We start from the raw sequence: 18,815 nt of genomic DNA, 5'->3' as shown, positions 1-18,815 counted from the left end.
GGGAATTTCTAATCACAATAGGTGTACATCAATGATCTGTTTTGGGCCCTTATCTTTTTGCTTTAGTGATGGATGAACTAACTAGGAGTACCCAAAATGAGGTTCCATGGTGTATGTTGGTTGCAGATAATATTGTCTTGATTGATGAAACTAAAGGTGGAGTAGCATCTAAGTTAGAATTATGGAGAGAAGCTTTAGCATCTAGAGGCTTTAGGATAAGTCGAAATATGATAGAATATATGAAATGTAATTTCAGTTATAGCAGGAGGAATATTGGAGACAAAAGATAAACTTGATGATGAAGAAATCAATGACACTAGTAGATTTTGATACCATGGATCTATTATGCAAGCTGAAGGAGAAATTGAAGATGTAATGCATATAGTTAAAGCAGGCTGGGTAAAATGGAGAAGTGCTTCGAGTGTGCTGTATGATCTTAAAATACCTTTGAAATTAAAATGGAAGTTTTATAGGATGACCGTAAGACCAGTTATGCTATATGGATCAGAATGTTGCGCGACTAAGAAACAATATATCCAAAAAGTAAAAGTTGCTGAGATGAGAATGCTAAGATGGATGAGTGGTATAATGTTAAAAGATAAATTAAAGAATGAACATATTTGTTGTAAGTTAGGTGTAGCTCTTGTAGAAGACAAGATAAGGAAGAGACAATTTAGATGGTTTGGGCACTTCCAACGTAGGCCACATAGTGTGTTAGTGAGGAAGAGTGAGTTAGTTATTGTGAGGGGAAGTAGAAGTGGCAAGGGTAGACCTAAAATAACTTGCAATGAGATAGTCAGGATTTTATAGCCTTGAATTTGTTGAAAGAAATTGTCCATGATGTGGAAATGGATTCATGTAGCCGACCCCACCTAGTTGGACTTAAGGCTTGGTTTGTTACTGTTGTTACATTGTAAAAGGATGCTTCAAATATCATGTTAAAATGTGTTATAATTATTATAAATAATATCCTATGTTATAATGTTATAATGTTATTATATATAATTTTATTCTAATTATAGAGAGATTGTCAGTCGTTGTTATTTTGAACATTTTTTTTTCCTTTTGTTTTTATCATAACTTCATAGGAGGATTTCTTATTTTCCTTTTTGTACATTCTTTGTTCTTTAATAAAATCTCATTTTTTTGTATAAAAAAATACGAAGTGGTGCCAAACAAGGTTTATGCTAAGAAGGTCATCCTATTGACTTTTTTGGTGAGAAGCTCTACACAACCTATGATGTAGAGTTATATCCAATTTGTCCAAACTCTAGGGCATTTGAGGTGTTATCTTATTCAAATATATTTCATCGTGCACTCCAATCATGTTTACCAAATTTAAAACAAATTCAAACAGCTCAAGCAAAGTCACAAAAATATCAAAGCAAGTAAAATAAAGTAAGGGTAGAGAGATACAAACTCTTTTTTTTATGTCCATGTCCACTCTCTCAAGGCCCAACCACCTTGAGGTTCCAATAACAATCCCCTTACTTCAACAAAGGCAAGGTTACCAATACACATTGCTTTGACGGAGGCAAGGACACTCTGAGATTTGAATACAAAAGAAAGATTCCTCACAAGGAATGATTTACAAATAAAGAGCAAGTTCAATTGCAAAAAGTCTCTTAAGATTATCAAACTAAGGTAGAAGATTTTGGTTTTTTTTTTTCTCTCTTCGAGGAAGATGAGCAAGGGAAGAGATCAATGACAGATCGGGAGTCTTTGCATGTGCAAATGTGATAGCAAAAGACTGTCTTAACTTTCTTTGGGCTTAGAAGACATATGTATTGAGTTTGGAGTTAAACTGGGTGTTTTATGCTCTTTAGGCGGTGTTAGATCATCGACTGTTCTTCTGGGGCAGTTGACTTTTGACTAGCTGTTAGACGCATTCAGCGTAGGGTCTGGTCAACCTATCCCAAAGGATGGTCGAATGGGCTATCATTCTGCCAAGGCCAATCGACCTACCCTCAGGGCTTATCAATCTGCCTCTCTGCACAGGACAACCCATTCTTACCTTATTTCAAATTCCTCTTAAACCTAAACACTTTTCCACTAAATTTGAGGTTTGAAACAAGGTTTTCTTGTGCCATAAGATGATAAAAAACGTGGAGTTTAAGCACACAAGAGGGTGTGCAGTCTTGGGATTTTCACTTTGTGATGAACTTGGATGGAAGAGGAATGAACAATCTTAAATTTTTGTTAAATGTGCTCAATTTTTTTCATACATCTTTGGGGAGGGACACAAGAAGTTGGGTTTTGGATTCATCTGGAAATTTTTTTTTGTTGTCTTTTTTTCTTCAGCCGATATTCATGTTGTTAGTTTCTGTAGAATTATTAGATATCCGTTAGCCTTTATTAGAGGCTGATCTTTAGGAGATTCACAGCTAAAAAATTAGTTGATTTGTTAGCTATTTTTGGTTCCACGATCCTAGGGGATTTGGGTTGCATGTTACCCAATTCCGTAGATAGTCTTTCTTATTTTACTGCTTTTCTTAGTAATTAGATGAGAATTATCATCTATTTAAAGGGAATGTAATTATTTCATAAGTTAGTGGAATATTCAGCTTTCTTTTCCACATTTCAGCATGGTATTAGAGCATCCTCTGAAACCTAATCTTCCTATATGACCAAATACGGTATGGCCACCGGGAGACGCGACTCCACCTCTTCAGTCTCAGATGTCACCACCAATCAAGAAGCCATGGTCTCAGGCAACAGCAATAGTGATAGTAGACTAAGGAAAGATTGGCCGTGGTGTGACCATTGTCGGCGTTTTGGTCACATCAAGGACACCTACTAGAAAATCCACGGTAAACCCGCAGATTGGAAACCTTCCTGCTTTGCCAACGACAGAGAAGGACGGGGAAATTTCGTCTTGGTAGATGAAAAACTGTTGGCCTTACAAGGCTTAAAATCTTGTTTTGATGATAACAAATTAGAGGAATTTAAAATGTTTGGTTTAGTGATGATATTTCAGGACTCAAGTAGGTGAATACAAGGTCAAGTGCTCACAAGGATCATTGAAAGCTTATACTCCAAAGAAAGATGATCAAATGAAGCTTAAAGAATATTAAGGCGTGAATTCAAAGAGAGCCAAAGATAGTTCAAGCAACATCAGCATGAGTAAAGTGTGTAGAAATCTAAAGCTGACTCAAGCTCAAGTCAAAAGAGGACACAAAGCAAAATATCATAGAAGACTTGAAGATTAGAGTTTTTAGGCTTTAAGATCAATGATGTAAGTACTTCATATCAAAATATCTCATGAAATAATTTGAAGCTCTTTAGGGGTTAATTATGGTCTTAAGAGACTTAATTTTAAACCCCGGAAAATGTTTTATAAGAAATCAAAGCAAGAGGGTAAAAAGAATTTTTTGAAAACTAAACTGAAAAATCAGAAAATAGACTACCCAAACGACTGAAGTTTCACTTCAGAAGACTGATGAATAAGTTCAGTCTGCTGAAGAATTTCCTGTTGGAAAACAGAAGAGGCAATACACCCTTAGAAGACTGAAGTGGTCAGCCCAGTCGACTGACCCTGTTTCTAGTTCAATTTTATTGTGTTTTAAAGTACTTCAGAAGACTGAACCCGACACTTTAGTCTACTGAACACTGTTAACGGCTAATTTTTTTAAAAGTTTTAAAATTCAAATTAAGGTTTCTTGTGCCCTAAATTTTATGAAAACTTGGGAAATACTCCAAGTAATCTTAAGCAACATGAAAATACTTTTGAGAGCCTATAAATACATACATGCTTTTTAGCAAATCAAACTTACCAAGAAATTCAAATCTATTCATAAGCTGAAAGCCATCTTGCACTCTCAAAAACTCTCTTGCTCACTCATCGCAAAACTGATTTGCTAAGAATACTGAAGTGTTGAAACATCCTACTCTGAGTTCTAATTGCTGATTCTCATCCGGAGAAGGAACTTGGTGAATTCATTCTTGAGCTTCAATCTATTTCAATTTGATATTTAATTTGAAGTATATAGTGTTTTAAATTATACTAATATGCTCTTGTGAGAGTGTTATTGTACACAGGAATTATTTCTTGTATTCTTGTAGTGATTGACGATTCAAGACTTGTTTGGATTGTTGGACCAAGTGTGGGGTATCGCTTGAAGAGGCATTGCTTTAGCCTATTGAAGGAGTGACCGAGCATGAGGTATCGCTTAGAGAGGGGGCTCTACCCTTATGGAGGGATTTGTAAAAGGTTTGCTCCACCTGGAAAGGAGTGCTCTCGTGGAATCCTTAGGTGGTATTGGCCTAAGGGGAGGACGTAGGCTGGGGATATATATATATATATATATATATATATATGTATGTATGTATGTATGTATGTTGAAAGTAAAAAGAAGGACTGAAATCAAAAACTGAGATCAAGAAGAACTCTTAACTCAAGAAAGTACGTTTTGATTAAACTTTTGCGGAAACCTAAAAGGGAGTACGTTGTTTAATCGTTTGCAGAAATGAGTACTCCACTGGGGAAGTCCAATCAAGTGCAGGGTCTTGAGATCTCGAATGCTGAAGCACATGAAAATGACTTGCACTGAATGTAAGAATCCATTCCGAAGTACATGGGGATGACTTGCACTAAATGTAAGAATCCAGGCCGAAGTACACAGGGTTGACTTGCACCGAGTATAAGAATCCAGGCCGAAGTACACAGGGTTGACTTGCACTGAATGGAAGAATCCAGGCCGAAGTACATGACAATGACTTACACCAGGTTTGAGAACCTGGGTGCCGAAGTACATGGTGATTACTTGCACCGAATGTAAGAATCCGGGTGCCGAAGTACATGGTGATGACTTGCACGAGGTTTGAGAACCTGGGTTGTGAAGTACATGGTGATGACTTGCACCGGGTTTGAGAACCTGGGTGTCGAAGTACATAATAATGACTTGCACCGGGTTTGAGAACTTAGGTGCCGAAGTACATGGAGATGACTTGCACCGAATGTAAGAATCCAGGTGTCGAAGTACATGATAATGACTTGCACCGGGTTTAAGTACCCGAGTGCCAAAGCACTATTTCAGAATAAATGATTCCATTTGTTCCTGGGGTCAGTTGCCCCAGTTTCAAAGTAGAAGAATCAATTTGTGCTTGGGATCATCTGCCCCAGTTCCAGATACTAGCAAAACAAGGATTGTTATAACTAGGGTGAAACAACCTATACAATAAGACAAGTATGAGTGAACAATGCATATCGCTATATGATGCTAGAATGCGGGGATATGTATGCATGTTGTATGATATGTAGCTTTTTTCCTTTTTTATGCATGCATAAAAAACATGATGATGCATGAATCTTCCTTTCCAACGCGCTTGTGATCACTATCTAGTCTTTGATCTTGGCCTTGTTTTCACATTCTAATCTGATAAGAAGGCGCCTGAATGGGTTTCATTGAAACTCAACACGGAATATGCCCCGATTGCATTTTTCTGCCATTGACCTTGGCCAGGTTTTCAACTTCCACTCTGATATGAAGGCATCTGAATGGGTTCCACTGAAACTCAACACGAAATCTACCCCAGTTACATTTATTCATCACTGATCTTGGCCATGTTTTCAATTTTCCCTCTGACATGAGTGGACTTGAACTGGCTCTCTCGGAACTCAATATGGAATCTGCCCCAATTAAATGCATCTGTAACTGCTCTTGGTCATGTTATCCGATTCCATAGGCAAATCTAGGAATTGGCTTTCCTGAAACTTGACATGAAATCTGCTCCAGTTGACGTATTTGTGGCTGATTCTATCCATCTTGCATTTTTCCAACAAGGGTCTTCTTTGAATTGCATCCTTAATGTTTTAAAATCAAATTGAAATTTAAATAAATAAATATGCAATAAATCTCATTGGGTATATAAATGGAATGCTTAAATTTGCTTGCTTTTACTTGCTTTTCTATGCTTGTTTAACAGGAAACAACTTTACGAGTACTTAGACGCTGATGTAACTTGGTTGCTGGCTTAGAGAATTACATCAATGGGCAAACCCTCCTCTTTTCCTTTTTTTTATCGACATCCTTATCATAACTCCTCCACTGTATCACCCCTCAGAGATTCTTTCTTACTCCGTATTCCATGAATTATTTCAAGTTTCCTGTCTTGAGTTATAACTAGTGCCTCACTAAGTAGTCTGATCAATATTCCAATCTCAGGGTGAACTTTAAGACACGGGACGAAACATAGGCTTAAGGTGGCAGGTGTTAATAAGAATAAGGAAACTAAGGCTCAAAAATTGCATCCCATAAAATTTTCTACCCCAGTTTGTGGCACAGTATTCGCAACGCATTGACCGAATTTGTCATTTGAACAAGCTGTCTATGTACCTTATCAGGATCAGGTCATTATGTAGTTCAGACTCAACATTGAGTTTGACAATTCATTTGAGATAACAATATATACCAATCTGGTCAGGACTTTCATTTGGATCGTAATGTAGGCTGAGGGGTATAGATTGAAGAAGAAATGGGTTAAATAAGGCTCAAAATTGTCAATCTTATCAAGAAGAATTATTAGTCAAAGATCACATCTGAAGTATACTCTTTATTTTTCTTTCTTCTTCCTTTTTCTCTTTTTATTTTTATTTTTATTTACCTTCTTCTTTTTCTTTTTGTTGCAACTTTTTATTTTTCACCTTCTTTTTATTGCAACTTTTGCTTTTCCTTTTACGAAGGAATCGTAAATCCCTTTTTATTTGGACTTCATTTGAGGCTGATCTTTTTAAAACTGCCCCAGTGTGGGGTGTGATCCTTTGACGGGTTAATAAAGAATTGAACTTTTTTTTTAGGCTCAAAAGAGCTAGTATGGGACTTATTTCTTTTGAATTTCTTTTGGGTAGCAGAAAAATGGCCTCCCATCCTTTCAATAGTGACCATTGCCTCAAATGACTTGTCAAACACTAAGAGACCCAAACCTAGGTTAAATTTCTAGTGAATTGGCGTTTAAGAAAAACTGGTTTAACATTCAGGCTCAAATGGGTTAGCAAATGGTAAATCAATATTTGGTTCTTTTTTTAGGGATATTGGTCGACCAAAGATGGTCACCCCTCATTTGATCATAATATAATCATTATACTCTTAAGACACCAATCATAATTTAGATAATAAAGATAGGAGACTTTGCTTATCGATTTCATCAAGCAAACATATGGCAAAGCTTGATAAGCCATTTCTGTCTACTTCTCCTATGACTCTTCATCATTTTGAAATCCACATCCAACTAGGCTCCTTGACAACATCTTGAAGTGGGGTCCTTACTAAACTCCAACTTGGAGGCCTTTCCTTCTATCTTTTATTATTTATTTATTTATTTTTTTTTTTGCCCCATTGAATAGACTCTCAAAACCAACTGAGTCCTTTGTACTGACAAAATTATTTCTTATGTCACTTACACAAAATAAAAACAAAAATGGACAAAATTTGGCATGCGGTGATGGTCCGATGAGGATGGGGTGAGATGAGACTGATATGCACTTTTATTTCATTCAAATTAAAAATAATTTGAACAAAAAGGATTCAATGATGCATTCCTCTCATTATTACCCTTAGGTAATCAAACACATGATTGACTTTCTACCATCATTTCTATATCATGTGAGCTCAGCTTCTGAAGTTGAATGTCAAACAATCATCTAACCACATGACATTTACTACGTTCCTACTGTGATCAGGCAATAGGTTCCTATGATTCTAACCTTTCTCTTGGAATTACAAGGACATAGAGAGATTGTGTTGCTCTGCTCAATATTGGAATCCCAGATCTCAATTTTTAAAATATTAGCCAAGTAGTATGGATGCCTAAAATGGATGCACAATGCATGACACAACACAAAGCATTTCAAAATATATATACAAAGGACGGGATTTAGTCACACGGAGAAGGATGAGACTCCTGTCCCAACCCAAGGTAGGTTTATTATTTATAGCGTTCTTTGAGGCTCTATCATAAGGAAGGAGATCCTATGGTCAAATATGTGTGGTTAAGTTCTAATCCCTATTGATAACAGGACCCCAGATTGAACTTCAATCCTCCCCCATTGGGGTCTGGACGAAGCCCGCACTGAGTGGAGTGGTTCGCGGGTCCTATCAAGCTCTACTACGAAGGGACAAACACTATTACACTCCTTTCTAATCCTAAAGGTAAAGCCCGGGTATAGAGCATGTGAAAGTGTGTGAATTCAAGTTCAGCCTAATCCCGCTACCACACATGTCACTCAATATTCAAATATTCACACTTGATCCCATATTCATAATTACATCTCTAATCACATATACAATTAGATTTTCAAAACTATATAAACAGGTATAAAAGCAAATCTATGATATTCACATGCTTGCCCAATTTAGTTAAAGATATTTACATGCTTATGGAAACAAACATTCATACTTAAAATATATTCGTACATGTACAATATTAACCACAACACTCACAAAGTATAAGTAAACGCATGCAAACAAATAATCACAATTATATATGCACAATATTCACAAAATTAAGGTTATTCATAAATTATTGAAACAAAATATTCGAAATTAACATATTTATTCAAAAATTATGGAAATAAAATATTCACAATTAATCCAGGTTATTCACAAATTATGGAAACAAAGTATTCATAATTAACATGTTCATTCAAAAATGATGGAAATAAAATATTCACAGTTAATCAAGGTTATTCACAAATTATGGAAACAAAATATTCACAATTAATTAAGGTTATTAACAAATTATGGAAACAAAATATTCACAATTAATTAAGGTTATTCACAAATTAGGGAAATAAAATATATTCACAATTAATCAAGGTTATTCACAAATTATGGAAACAACATATTCACAATTAATTAAGGTTATTCACAAATTATGAAAATAAAATATATTCACTATTAATCAAGGTTATTCACAAATTATGGAAACAAAATATTCACAATTAATTAAGGTTATTCACAAATTAGGAAAATAAAATATATTCACAATTAATCAAGGTTATTCACAAATTATGGAAATAAAATACTCATATTAAATCCAGAATATTCACAAATATAGTAACAAATATTCACATTAAATCAAGGATATTTACGAATATTCACATTAACTCAAAGATATTTACAAATATGGAAACATATACCCACACTAAGTCAAACATATTATAATTTTCACAAACCAATTATTCAAATATGGAAGTATATTATTTTCAAAATAAAACGGAGTAATTAAAAGACTTATTAAATTTAAATTTGGGATAATTCCTAATTAATTATTGGCTCGACTCTTTAATGTTTGCAGCGGAGTCGCTAAGCTGTCGCGACTCCACGGACGGAGCGAGGCGAGTGAAAAATGTAATTGTTTAATTTTTGGAAAAAATGGTGTGATGGTTGGGGTCGCCACTAACCTTTTAGTGTGGTTAGAACGCTTGGTTATTACCCAATAAAGGGTAGAATCGGTCTGTGTAACCAAAGCAGGGATTGGGAGTTCGGTTATGCGAGGGGAAAGTGTGAGCACCCCCTACACACCCGTTTTTACGAACGGTACCTAATTAATTGAGAATTATTCCAAAATAAACTTAATAGCCTTCTTATTTTACTCCTTTTGAAAACTTTACAAAATGCGCATGCAAATAAGTGACTTGCACAAACATATTTACATAATGTACATATTCCCTCAGAACGAGGGTACATGAAACTTGAAAAGTTCATACCCTTTTGTTGCAATCATAGGGAATGGAAAACCGAAAAAATATGTTACAAAATACACTCCCGACATTTTGAAATTTCATAGGGTTTTCTACATACGAAAATACTATTTCGGGAGGTTTTGGATCTAATTCGGGATGAAAAATTACCAAAAATTGATTTTCATGTCTCAAAGATATTTTTCCCGAATTTTGAACAATTAAATAACGCAAAGAAAATTAAAGAAAATGGTAAAAGTCAAGTCAAAAATATATTTTTTTAAAATTTTCTCCTAATTTTCTCTTTTTATGATTTTCCTATAGTTTCCCCAAAATATCAAAATAATATAATATGACAATAAAGAAAATAGCAGAATACTAATACAATATTATAATACCATAATAGTAATAATATTAACAATATATACATATCATAGCACGTAAATACTAATGATAATACTACTAGAATAATATCATAATATTAATAACAATACAAACCCTATACAATGTCAATCCGATGACAAACAGTAATATACAATAATATGGAGGTAATCAAACCCTAAAAAGAAATCAATGTGTAATATGGAAAGAATAAATACTGATATGCAATAATAATATGGAAATAGTTGAACTATGAAAATCAATATGTGATAACATGGTAAACCTAAAAATCAAAATGAGGAAACCCTAAAAATTAATATGAAATTTAATACATACACTAAATACAACAAAAATATAAACTTAAACATTAAAACAAATTTTAACCGTAACACTTCTACAATAATAATAATGATCATTAAATAATATTTACAACCAAAATACAAACATGAATATCAACTAACAAACATTAAGAATCCTACAACAATAAAAGTTTAAAATTAACAAGAAAATTCTACAATAATTATAATCATTTAATAAAAAATACTAGAAATATAAACATGAATATCAATTATTAAGCATGGATGTTAAATAAATACGACAATAATAAAAATCACTCATTTAATATACACACACATGCAAATAATAAAAACTTAAACTTTAAATAGTAAAACCCAAACAAAACCAAAATATATATATATGTGTGTGTGTGTGTGTGTGTGTACTGTGCATGTGTGTGATTGCATGCAACAGATGCTGTGTGCGTGTGTGTGTTTACTGTGTGCATGTGTGTGTGAGTTATGCAGGGAGCTTACCTGGATGCTGCCGGAGGTGGGTAGTCGGATATGGGTTGCTGCGAGGGGCTAGGAGGAACAGGTTGCTGTGGTGCCACGCGTGCTGGGTGGCGATGGCGAACGGCGATAGTTGCAGGAGATGCAAGGGGTGTCGTGAATGGAGGATGCTGTGTGGCGGCGATGATGAGATTGTAGCAGGGTTTAAAGATTGGGTGTCGTCATCGCTTTCGTGATTTGCAGCTCCAGGGATTTTTGGGAGTAGGGCAGTGTTATGAGATCAGAGAAGATGTGGGTCTGATAATCAGTGGTGGCGGTAATGGGAGTGATGGCAGCGGCGGTAGCAGTGGTGTTGGTGGTGGTTCGGTGAAATGGTGGTTGAGAGATGAGGGAGAGAATGGGCCTGTGCATGAAGGAGCCGCAGCAGCGCTGCATGGGGGGAGGAGGAGGAAGGTTGCTGTGTGCGGCTAGGGTTGCTGCTTAGGGCCGTGGAGATGGAGAGAAGAGAAACGAGAGAGAGAGAGAGGAGAGAGTCCCCCCAAACGGCCGTGCCCTTTTTTTCTTGTTTACCTTCCTATTTATAAAAAAACAAACCCTAAATATCTAAAACCCTAAGCTCCCCCTCTTTTGTATTTTTTATTATTTTTATTTATTTTTTTAATTTTATTTTTATTTTCTTGGCAACATAAAGCCCAAAAATAAAAAAAAAAACAAAGACTTGATCTAAAAATTCCGGGACTCAATTAAAATTTTGAAAGACTCAATCTAAAACATCCGGACTCAATTTAAAAAATCTAGGGACCCTAAAAATGAAAGATTCAAATTTTAAAAATGTTGGGATTCAATTTAAAAGTACCCGGGATTCGATTTAAGGACTGGGACTCAATTTTAAATGCTGGGACTTATTTTAATACATCCAGGATGCAAAGTCAGCTTTTAAGTACACCGGATTTTCTCACAAAGGCCTGGTTAAAATTAGGGTGTCTACAATGTGTAACTGAGCAATTTTTTTATCCTTGTTCATCTTTACCTTATTTTACGTTGCATGCACTATGAGACTATGACTTCACCTTATTTTACACCATCATATGATGCTGAAACACCATGACTAAAGCTATTTTTTACTTTTTTCTGATACAGGCGGTTGTAAGCCTATACGCTGCAGCGTCATATGCTTTTAGTAGTCTTGATTTGGTTGGTCGCGCATTATGTGAAGATTCTATAAAGCAAGAGATGGCATCTGTGGTAACTGAGAATGTAAAGACTACGGCTAAAGGAGCATGCTTGATTTTGAAGAGTTTTCTCTTTGTATTTACTGGGACTTTTCATTTCAAGTCAGTGGATATAATTCTTCACAAATTTAGGGAAAGTAAGAACATGGACAGATGTATAAAAACTGTTGATGCTTTATGTAGAAAAGGACTTGCTGAGCTCGATGTGCCTGATTGTGGAATTTGGATTTCTGTTCATAAAGCTTGTGTTCGGATTTCTTGTGAGGAAGAGAAATTGTGTGTTCTCACTGATTTTTCAGAACTTCAGTCTTCTATTTTCAGATATCAGAGTCTGAAAGGAGAAAATAGTTACTCGTCTGAACTTAGAAATCTGTTGCCCGAGTCTATGGATTGTTTATGTGAAGCTTCCCTTTCAAATTGCAAATTTACTTTGTGGATGGGTTCCCATCAGAATGTCAAGGTCTCCTCTCCAGGGCATGCAAGCAGCATACTTGATGATTCTACTTCTAGTCGTAAATCTTCATGTACATTAGACAATTCCCCCTCAAAAATTTTAACTAAAAGCCCTAGTGTTGAATCTTTCAGCTTCGAGCAGAAGTTGGGGTTTTCATACATCCTTGGATTGGATGCGAGTCCTTGGTTAGTCATAAACATTGTACTTGGTGAGATTTTTATGGCAAGCTGTTCTATGAAAAATGTATTGCATGGAGCACATCAACCGAATGAACTTCTTTCATCGCTTTCTGTTGGCAAAGACTTTCAGACAATTTCCTGGGGAATTCAGGTACTACTGTTATGAATTTTGGTAGAAGTCAGCTTTCTATTTTATATGCTTTATTTTCCTTTGGGGACACTGTTTTTGCTGCATTCACCTTGCCAATTCAACCTTGGTTGCCTCATATAGAGTAAAATGGTGCTTATAGATGATGTATATTGTTGAAATGTCATGTATAATGTATGTCATTTTGAAGTTTCAACTGCTACATACTTAATTCTTTAGTTCTCTGATGGTAGCCACGCATGATACAATTGCACAGGGTGGTTTTGTTTTCCTTGAAATACCAGCTTTGGCAGTATTTGTTCGTTGTTTTGCCTCATACCTTCGTTGCATTTCAAATTTTTTATCCAATATTCCACCGTTAAAAAAGGAGGTTGATGATGCCAAACTTTTTGTGAATGTGGTTGGACTAAATGATCATTCTATTGACACACGGGAGATGCTCAATACCCCTCAACAGACCAAATGGGAACTGTTGGAATCATCTATTCTCAATCTCTCTCAATTTTCTTTAGTGCTTGTAACTAAAGATGAATCTGGTAAACCTCTTTTTTCTTTAGTTAATTTTAAATTATTATTATTATTATATTTTATTTTTATAATTGCAAAATTTGTACATATATTGAATTCACTGAGACACAGGTGGAGTTCGAGAATTTGTGCTCGAGGCTGATTTCCGGTTGAACCTGAAATTGGTAAACAAGAGAAGATTTTTGTTTGACCTTTCCCGCTTATCAATCCTTTCTCAAATGCTCGATGAAAGTGGTGGAAATGAAAGTCAAAGTCCTCATTTTTCTTCAGTCAAAACAATTGATTTGTCATCTCATGTTGTATCTGGAGATCCTATCACAGCATGTCATCAGGTGGACAGTTTTCATTCAGTTGCTGATCATGCTAGCTGCTCAAGTGATCCAGCTTCTCGAAGAGAATCTTCTATGAATTTTGCATCTGGGGCCTATCGTTTAAGTCATCAGAACTACATTTTAAAACAATTAAAAGCCTTCATTTCTATTGAGAACTCTGTGCCTGGGGAGGAGTATGGTCCTGTGTGCTCAAATCAGGTTTGGGTTGGTAGTGGCTCTGTTTCAGGTTTTGATGTGATACTATCTCTGTCTGAAGTACAGGTAAACAATGTTCTAGTGTTTTTTTTTTTTTTTTTGAAGTTTCATTTTCACTTTTGTGAATCATTTCGTTCCTTTAAATGAAAATAAGATGTGTTCTGTGACGCTGGCATCCTATCTAATTGCACACATGTATCATCTTACCTTATTTTTGGTTTACTAATGTTTGAGCATGTGTCACTGGAAGTAACTTGCTTTTATTGCATCAGATGATTTTGTCAATCTCTGTGTCTGTCTCTGGGATATTTGGCAAAGACACAGCCAGTGGTGTGAAAGAGAAGCCCTGGTCCAGTAAACAAGAATTAGACAAGACTCTAGAAGAAACAGTTCCCGATGGTATTTCAATTTGAATTTTCTATTTTCAGAAACATTTGTAATACAGCTCCTTGCATGCAAACATAAGGAACTAAATCAGCACGTGGCTTCTGATTTGTGTAGGGTCAATTGTTGCGATTCAGGATGTCCATCAACACATGTATTTTACAGTTGAGAGAGTGGACAACAACTACAATTTAGTCGGTACAATTCATTATTCTCTTGTGGGAGAAAGGGCTCTTTTCAGGGTAAGGGATTTATATTGCCTTCACAATTCATTTAATATGTGGAAATTTCTAAATACTGGTTTCTGATTCTGAAGAATAGTTAATTTATAATTTTGTTTTAATAGAATCAACTAATAATCTATGATATGTAGGTGCAAATCTGCAGCTTCTTTGTTATCTCAAGAAGTTGTAGCCATTATAAAAATCTTGCTTGATGATGCATTGATGTGGGTATATTATATTCTTTTTGCGTCATGAGAGGCATGATTTTGAAATGTTTAAGCTAATATATGGAAGAGACAACTTGCTTCTTGTGTCCAAGTGCTTTAGTGTTACACTGTTATTAACCTCAGCCTTTTGTTTTGTTTTTTGTTTATTTACTTATTACTGATGGTCATATCAGAATCATGGTTGTGCAATTCCACTTTTCTAAGTTATTATTGTGTAACTGGCATCGTTACTTGCATTTTCATCATCACAATTTCTCCTCCTTTAATAAGTAAACTTGATATGTGAACTGTGCATTATTTATCATTCAAATCCTTAAATTTTATTTTCTTTGATAGTGTTACCCTTTATTGCAACTAATCACAAGGATTGTATTTCCTGGGATTTCATTTTTGCAGAACCTTAATGATAGGGAGGCTGTTGAAATTTCTTTGCTTCTTAGTTTGTTGGATTCCTTCTAGCCTTTTTTAGAAGGGATCTTAGGATCTGGACTTTGAATCATTCTGAATTTTGAGGGCAAGCCATGAGTCAGTGGTAAGGGTGGTACAGTGTCACATTCAGGTCAGAAGGTCACAGTTTCTCAGAATAGTCGCTGCTTCAGCTTCCTTTTTTGTTTCTCTGGGCCTCCAATTGACACACTGACAACCATCAGAATCAGAGACCCCGAAGCTCCTTAAAATTACATTATCAACTGATGGCTTATAAGGCAATTCTTGCTGTTTAATATAAAGCTTTTTAAGGCTTGATATTCATTGTTTGTCCACAACCTAACATCTTTAGCTTTTAGGTAAAGTGGTAATCTAATGCAGTATCAGAGCTATGGTTGCTAGGAGGTTCTGGGTTCTAGTCTTGTTGCTCATGTGTTGTTTGTCGTTTGTTGATATCTCTACTTGCAATTGGACTGCACGTTTGGGGGAGTGTTAAGGCTTGATATACATTGTTGGCCCACATCTAAACAGCTTAAGCTTTTAGGTAAAGTGGTAATCTAACAAAGCTCAAACTGTTGCAACTGCCTTAACCTTTCAACGAAACTGACAGTGCCATCAAATCCTCATTTCTTAATCTACAAAACCACCAAAGGTTGTTTCTGGAAGCCTCCGGAACACAAGATGCACCTAACGTGCTCTCTGCTGTGAATAGTCTTCCGGACCAGTTGTCTTGGCACATGCACTCCTTACCGCTGCTCTCCCTTTCTCCTAATACCAATTAAGTCCAGCCCAAAAAAAAAAATGTGGCTGGATCTCTTTTTATTTGCAAGCCCAAATATATACATTATAAAAAAAAAAAAAAACTGTCCTGTTCTTTAGAATTAAATAGGCAGGCTCTTGTCTTCTCTTTCCCCACCTGGAGCAAGCACATTAAACCCAACCATGCTGCCACTTCTTCATGCTACATCACCTGCCGTGTAAGCTGCCACATTTTGTGATGTCATCAGCCACATCATCATCCAGGCCAAACAGCAAAGCATCCCTGAATTGCACCCCAGTTTGATTCCCTTGATTCAAACTCAAGTTCCAATTCATTTTCTTTCAGTTTCTGATTGTTTTAAAAAAAACCCTCAACCTTTGATCTTTCTCCTCAATTGCACTTCTCTAATCTGAACTCAATAAGAAAAGAAGAAACGGCAGGGAAAAAAAGTTTGCAACTGTAAAAAAAAAAAAACAGCAATGTGGTGAATGATGTTGAGTTGATTGCAAAGATGGAATTGTTATTTGAGATGGTGTAGGACAATGAGAACGCTTCTGCTTTTTTACAAATACTTTGAATAGGCTAACAACTAAAGTTGCAGCTTTGGGCAAGAGACATGATTACTCTCCTTCCAAATAGGAAAGTGTTAAAAACACTGTAGCTCCACATGCTTTTTTGAACTGCATGAAGATTGTAATGATCATTAAAATGGGGGAATTCAACTAGAAATTTCAGATAAAGAAGATGGCCTTCCTTATGAATTTGATTATTGGTTTATTTTTTAGAGAAGTATTTTTGGCAATTTTACATGAATGTAGCCCCAAAATTGTAATTAGCTGAATCCAAGTTGAAGGGAGCTGTTAGATTTTGGTGGATAAAATGACATGAGATTTTTAGAAGGGAAAGATGTGGTGAGATCAGAATCTGGGATGAGATGAATCAAGCCATGCAAGAAGAGTTTTTACCTCCTTAACTACCAGCAGCATGTCTAGGTGCAACTTTTTAATTTGAAGCAAGAAGACAAGATAGTAGCTGATTGCAGTAGCAGGTTCTATCACTTGACTACTCATGCAGTTATGGAATGGAAAGATATGATGATTGCATTGTATTGGGATGAGTCAAAGGCATCAATTGTATCCAAGCATGTTGCTTGTCGTCTTATTACAGTTGGAGATGCAATTCAAGTTGCTACTTAGATAAAGGACAATGTGCAGCGTAATCCTCCTAGAGCTACACTGGCCCTTAAGTTTGAGAAAACTACCGGCAGTATTGTGCAAGAAAAGTCGAGTTGGGAAGTTTATAAGTTGTTTATATTTCTATCCCATGGAAGCCGTAAAGAGCAATGTAAGTTATCTTTTGAAGAAGCTTTGAAGAAATCAAATGAGAAGGTTGAGCCGCATTCTGATCCATGCAAGATTGCTTGGCTGGACAGTGCCAACTTCAAGGTCCATGATCTTTGCTTGCTTACCTTCAAGATTGATTCATTTGTGGAGACGGTGATAGCGTAGTGTAACATTCTTCCTATCAAGATTTGTCACATTTTTCGTAGGGCGCCCATGCTTTTTTAATAGGAGGGTTAAGCATGATGCATATGAAAATTCCTATACCTCCTTCATCAACAAGAAGAGATATAAGTTTATGCCATCTTGAGATCTACTAACCAAGCTAACACGCACCTCCGACCCTCTCTTATGAAGTGGGATAATTCCTCCCATGGTGATGGAATCTCTGGGGCTTTACATATTCAACAGAGTTGAGTCATTTTCGGTGAAGGGAATTGATGTAGTGTGGGAAATCAACCATTGGGTGGATCACATTGACCCTATTTGAGGCTGATTCCAAAAAATAGGCTTAGGGGTTTGAAGGGTCCTAAAACCTAAGTATCTTAGGCTTAATAATTAGTACGCCTATGTTTATGTGGAAGTTTGTTTATAGCTAACTATGCATTTTTTTTGGGAGTTTATATGCAATTTCTTAATTATAGTTTTCTATGTGTGTGTGTATATTAGTTGGTTAGTGTTGTAAGGAGGCTGGTTAATTTGAAATTGAATTGGAAGTTACATGAGTTTTCCCCATTGTATCTTTTCATTATCCTTCTATTTTGTCTCTTTCCTCTACAGCCCTGCTCCCACTCCCCATGGCCCATTCAAGAAGGTTGTGTTTTGTGAGATCTATGTGGTATTCTGTGCCATTTGGTTAGAGTGGAGTGCTCGTACTTCTATAATTTCTCCTTGCCTTATGATTTGGAACATAATTGTTTTACTTGCTTATTTGTTTCACTTTGTTTTGGCTACCTTAGTGGAACTTGCTTTTGTGATTTTTAGTGGGACTGGATGGCCTTGTTAACTTCACTTATTGCCAGGCCTAGCTGTTTCTTCCTCTCCCTCCTCCCCCCTCTCTTTTTTAATTTTTTCTTATGAAGATATCTTATCCCCCTTCTTGTACACACTCTTCATATGCATGTATCTTTTTCCTCAGCGAATGTGTAGAGAACATTATGACATTTGAACCCTAGAATCACAAACTATAGAAGTTACCCAACCCCCTTTCTTTAAGACTTGAACCAACAACCAAATGACCCAATTAATGTCTAAGCAACTATCGATGTCTTTTCTGATGTTGGTGTACCTTGTAAAATACTATCCATAACTTAATATGCCCTTTAAGGTTTTTTGCTAAGCTTATTCGAGGAACATACATACTAATGACATTCACTATCTTTAGGCCTAGAGCTATCTTGATTTTTATGATCCTATCCTTTATTCTTTTATTAAGTACTACATTATTGTTTAGGTCTTTGACTACAATGATTCCCTTTCCTTTTTTATGTTTCTCTTTTCCAGTGTTCCAAAGTTTGAATGCTCATTTTTCAATTTCT

General features: G+C 35.8%; 1 protein-coding gene across 4 annotated transcripts in view; it reads left to right on the top strand.

Moving 5' to 3' along the window:
* The window catches only part of LOC131163647 (uncharacterized), an 88,946-nt gene that overhangs the window by 36,991 nt on the left and 33,140 nt on the right, over positions 1 to 18,815 (top strand). For all 4 annotated transcript variants that reach the window (XR_009139082.1, XM_058120285.1, XM_058120293.1 and 1 more), the window contains exons 5-9: positions 11,989 to 12,864; positions 13,118 to 13,397; positions 13,501 to 13,982; positions 14,189 to 14,315; positions 14,418 to 14,542. Coding sequence is in view for 3 of the 4 variants with exons in the window: in XM_058120285.1 (XP_057976268.1) it covers positions 11,989 to 12,864; positions 13,118 to 13,397; positions 13,501 to 13,982; positions 14,189 to 14,315; positions 14,418 to 14,542 (1,890 nt within the window). In the remaining variant the exon portion in view is untranslated. The remainder of the gene's footprint in view (positions 1 to 11,988; positions 12,865 to 13,117; positions 13,398 to 13,500; positions 13,983 to 14,188; positions 14,316 to 14,417; positions 14,543 to 18,815) is intronic.

This window comes from Malania oleifera, chromosome 1, assembly GCF_029873635.1.
Source record: "Malania oleifera isolate guangnan ecotype guangnan chromosome 1, ASM2987363v1, whole genome shotgun sequence".
Lineage (NCBI taxonomy): Eukaryota > Viridiplantae > Streptophyta > Magnoliopsida > Santalales > Ximeniaceae > Malania > Malania oleifera.
This window is presented reverse-complemented; position numbering and strand designations above follow the sequence as displayed.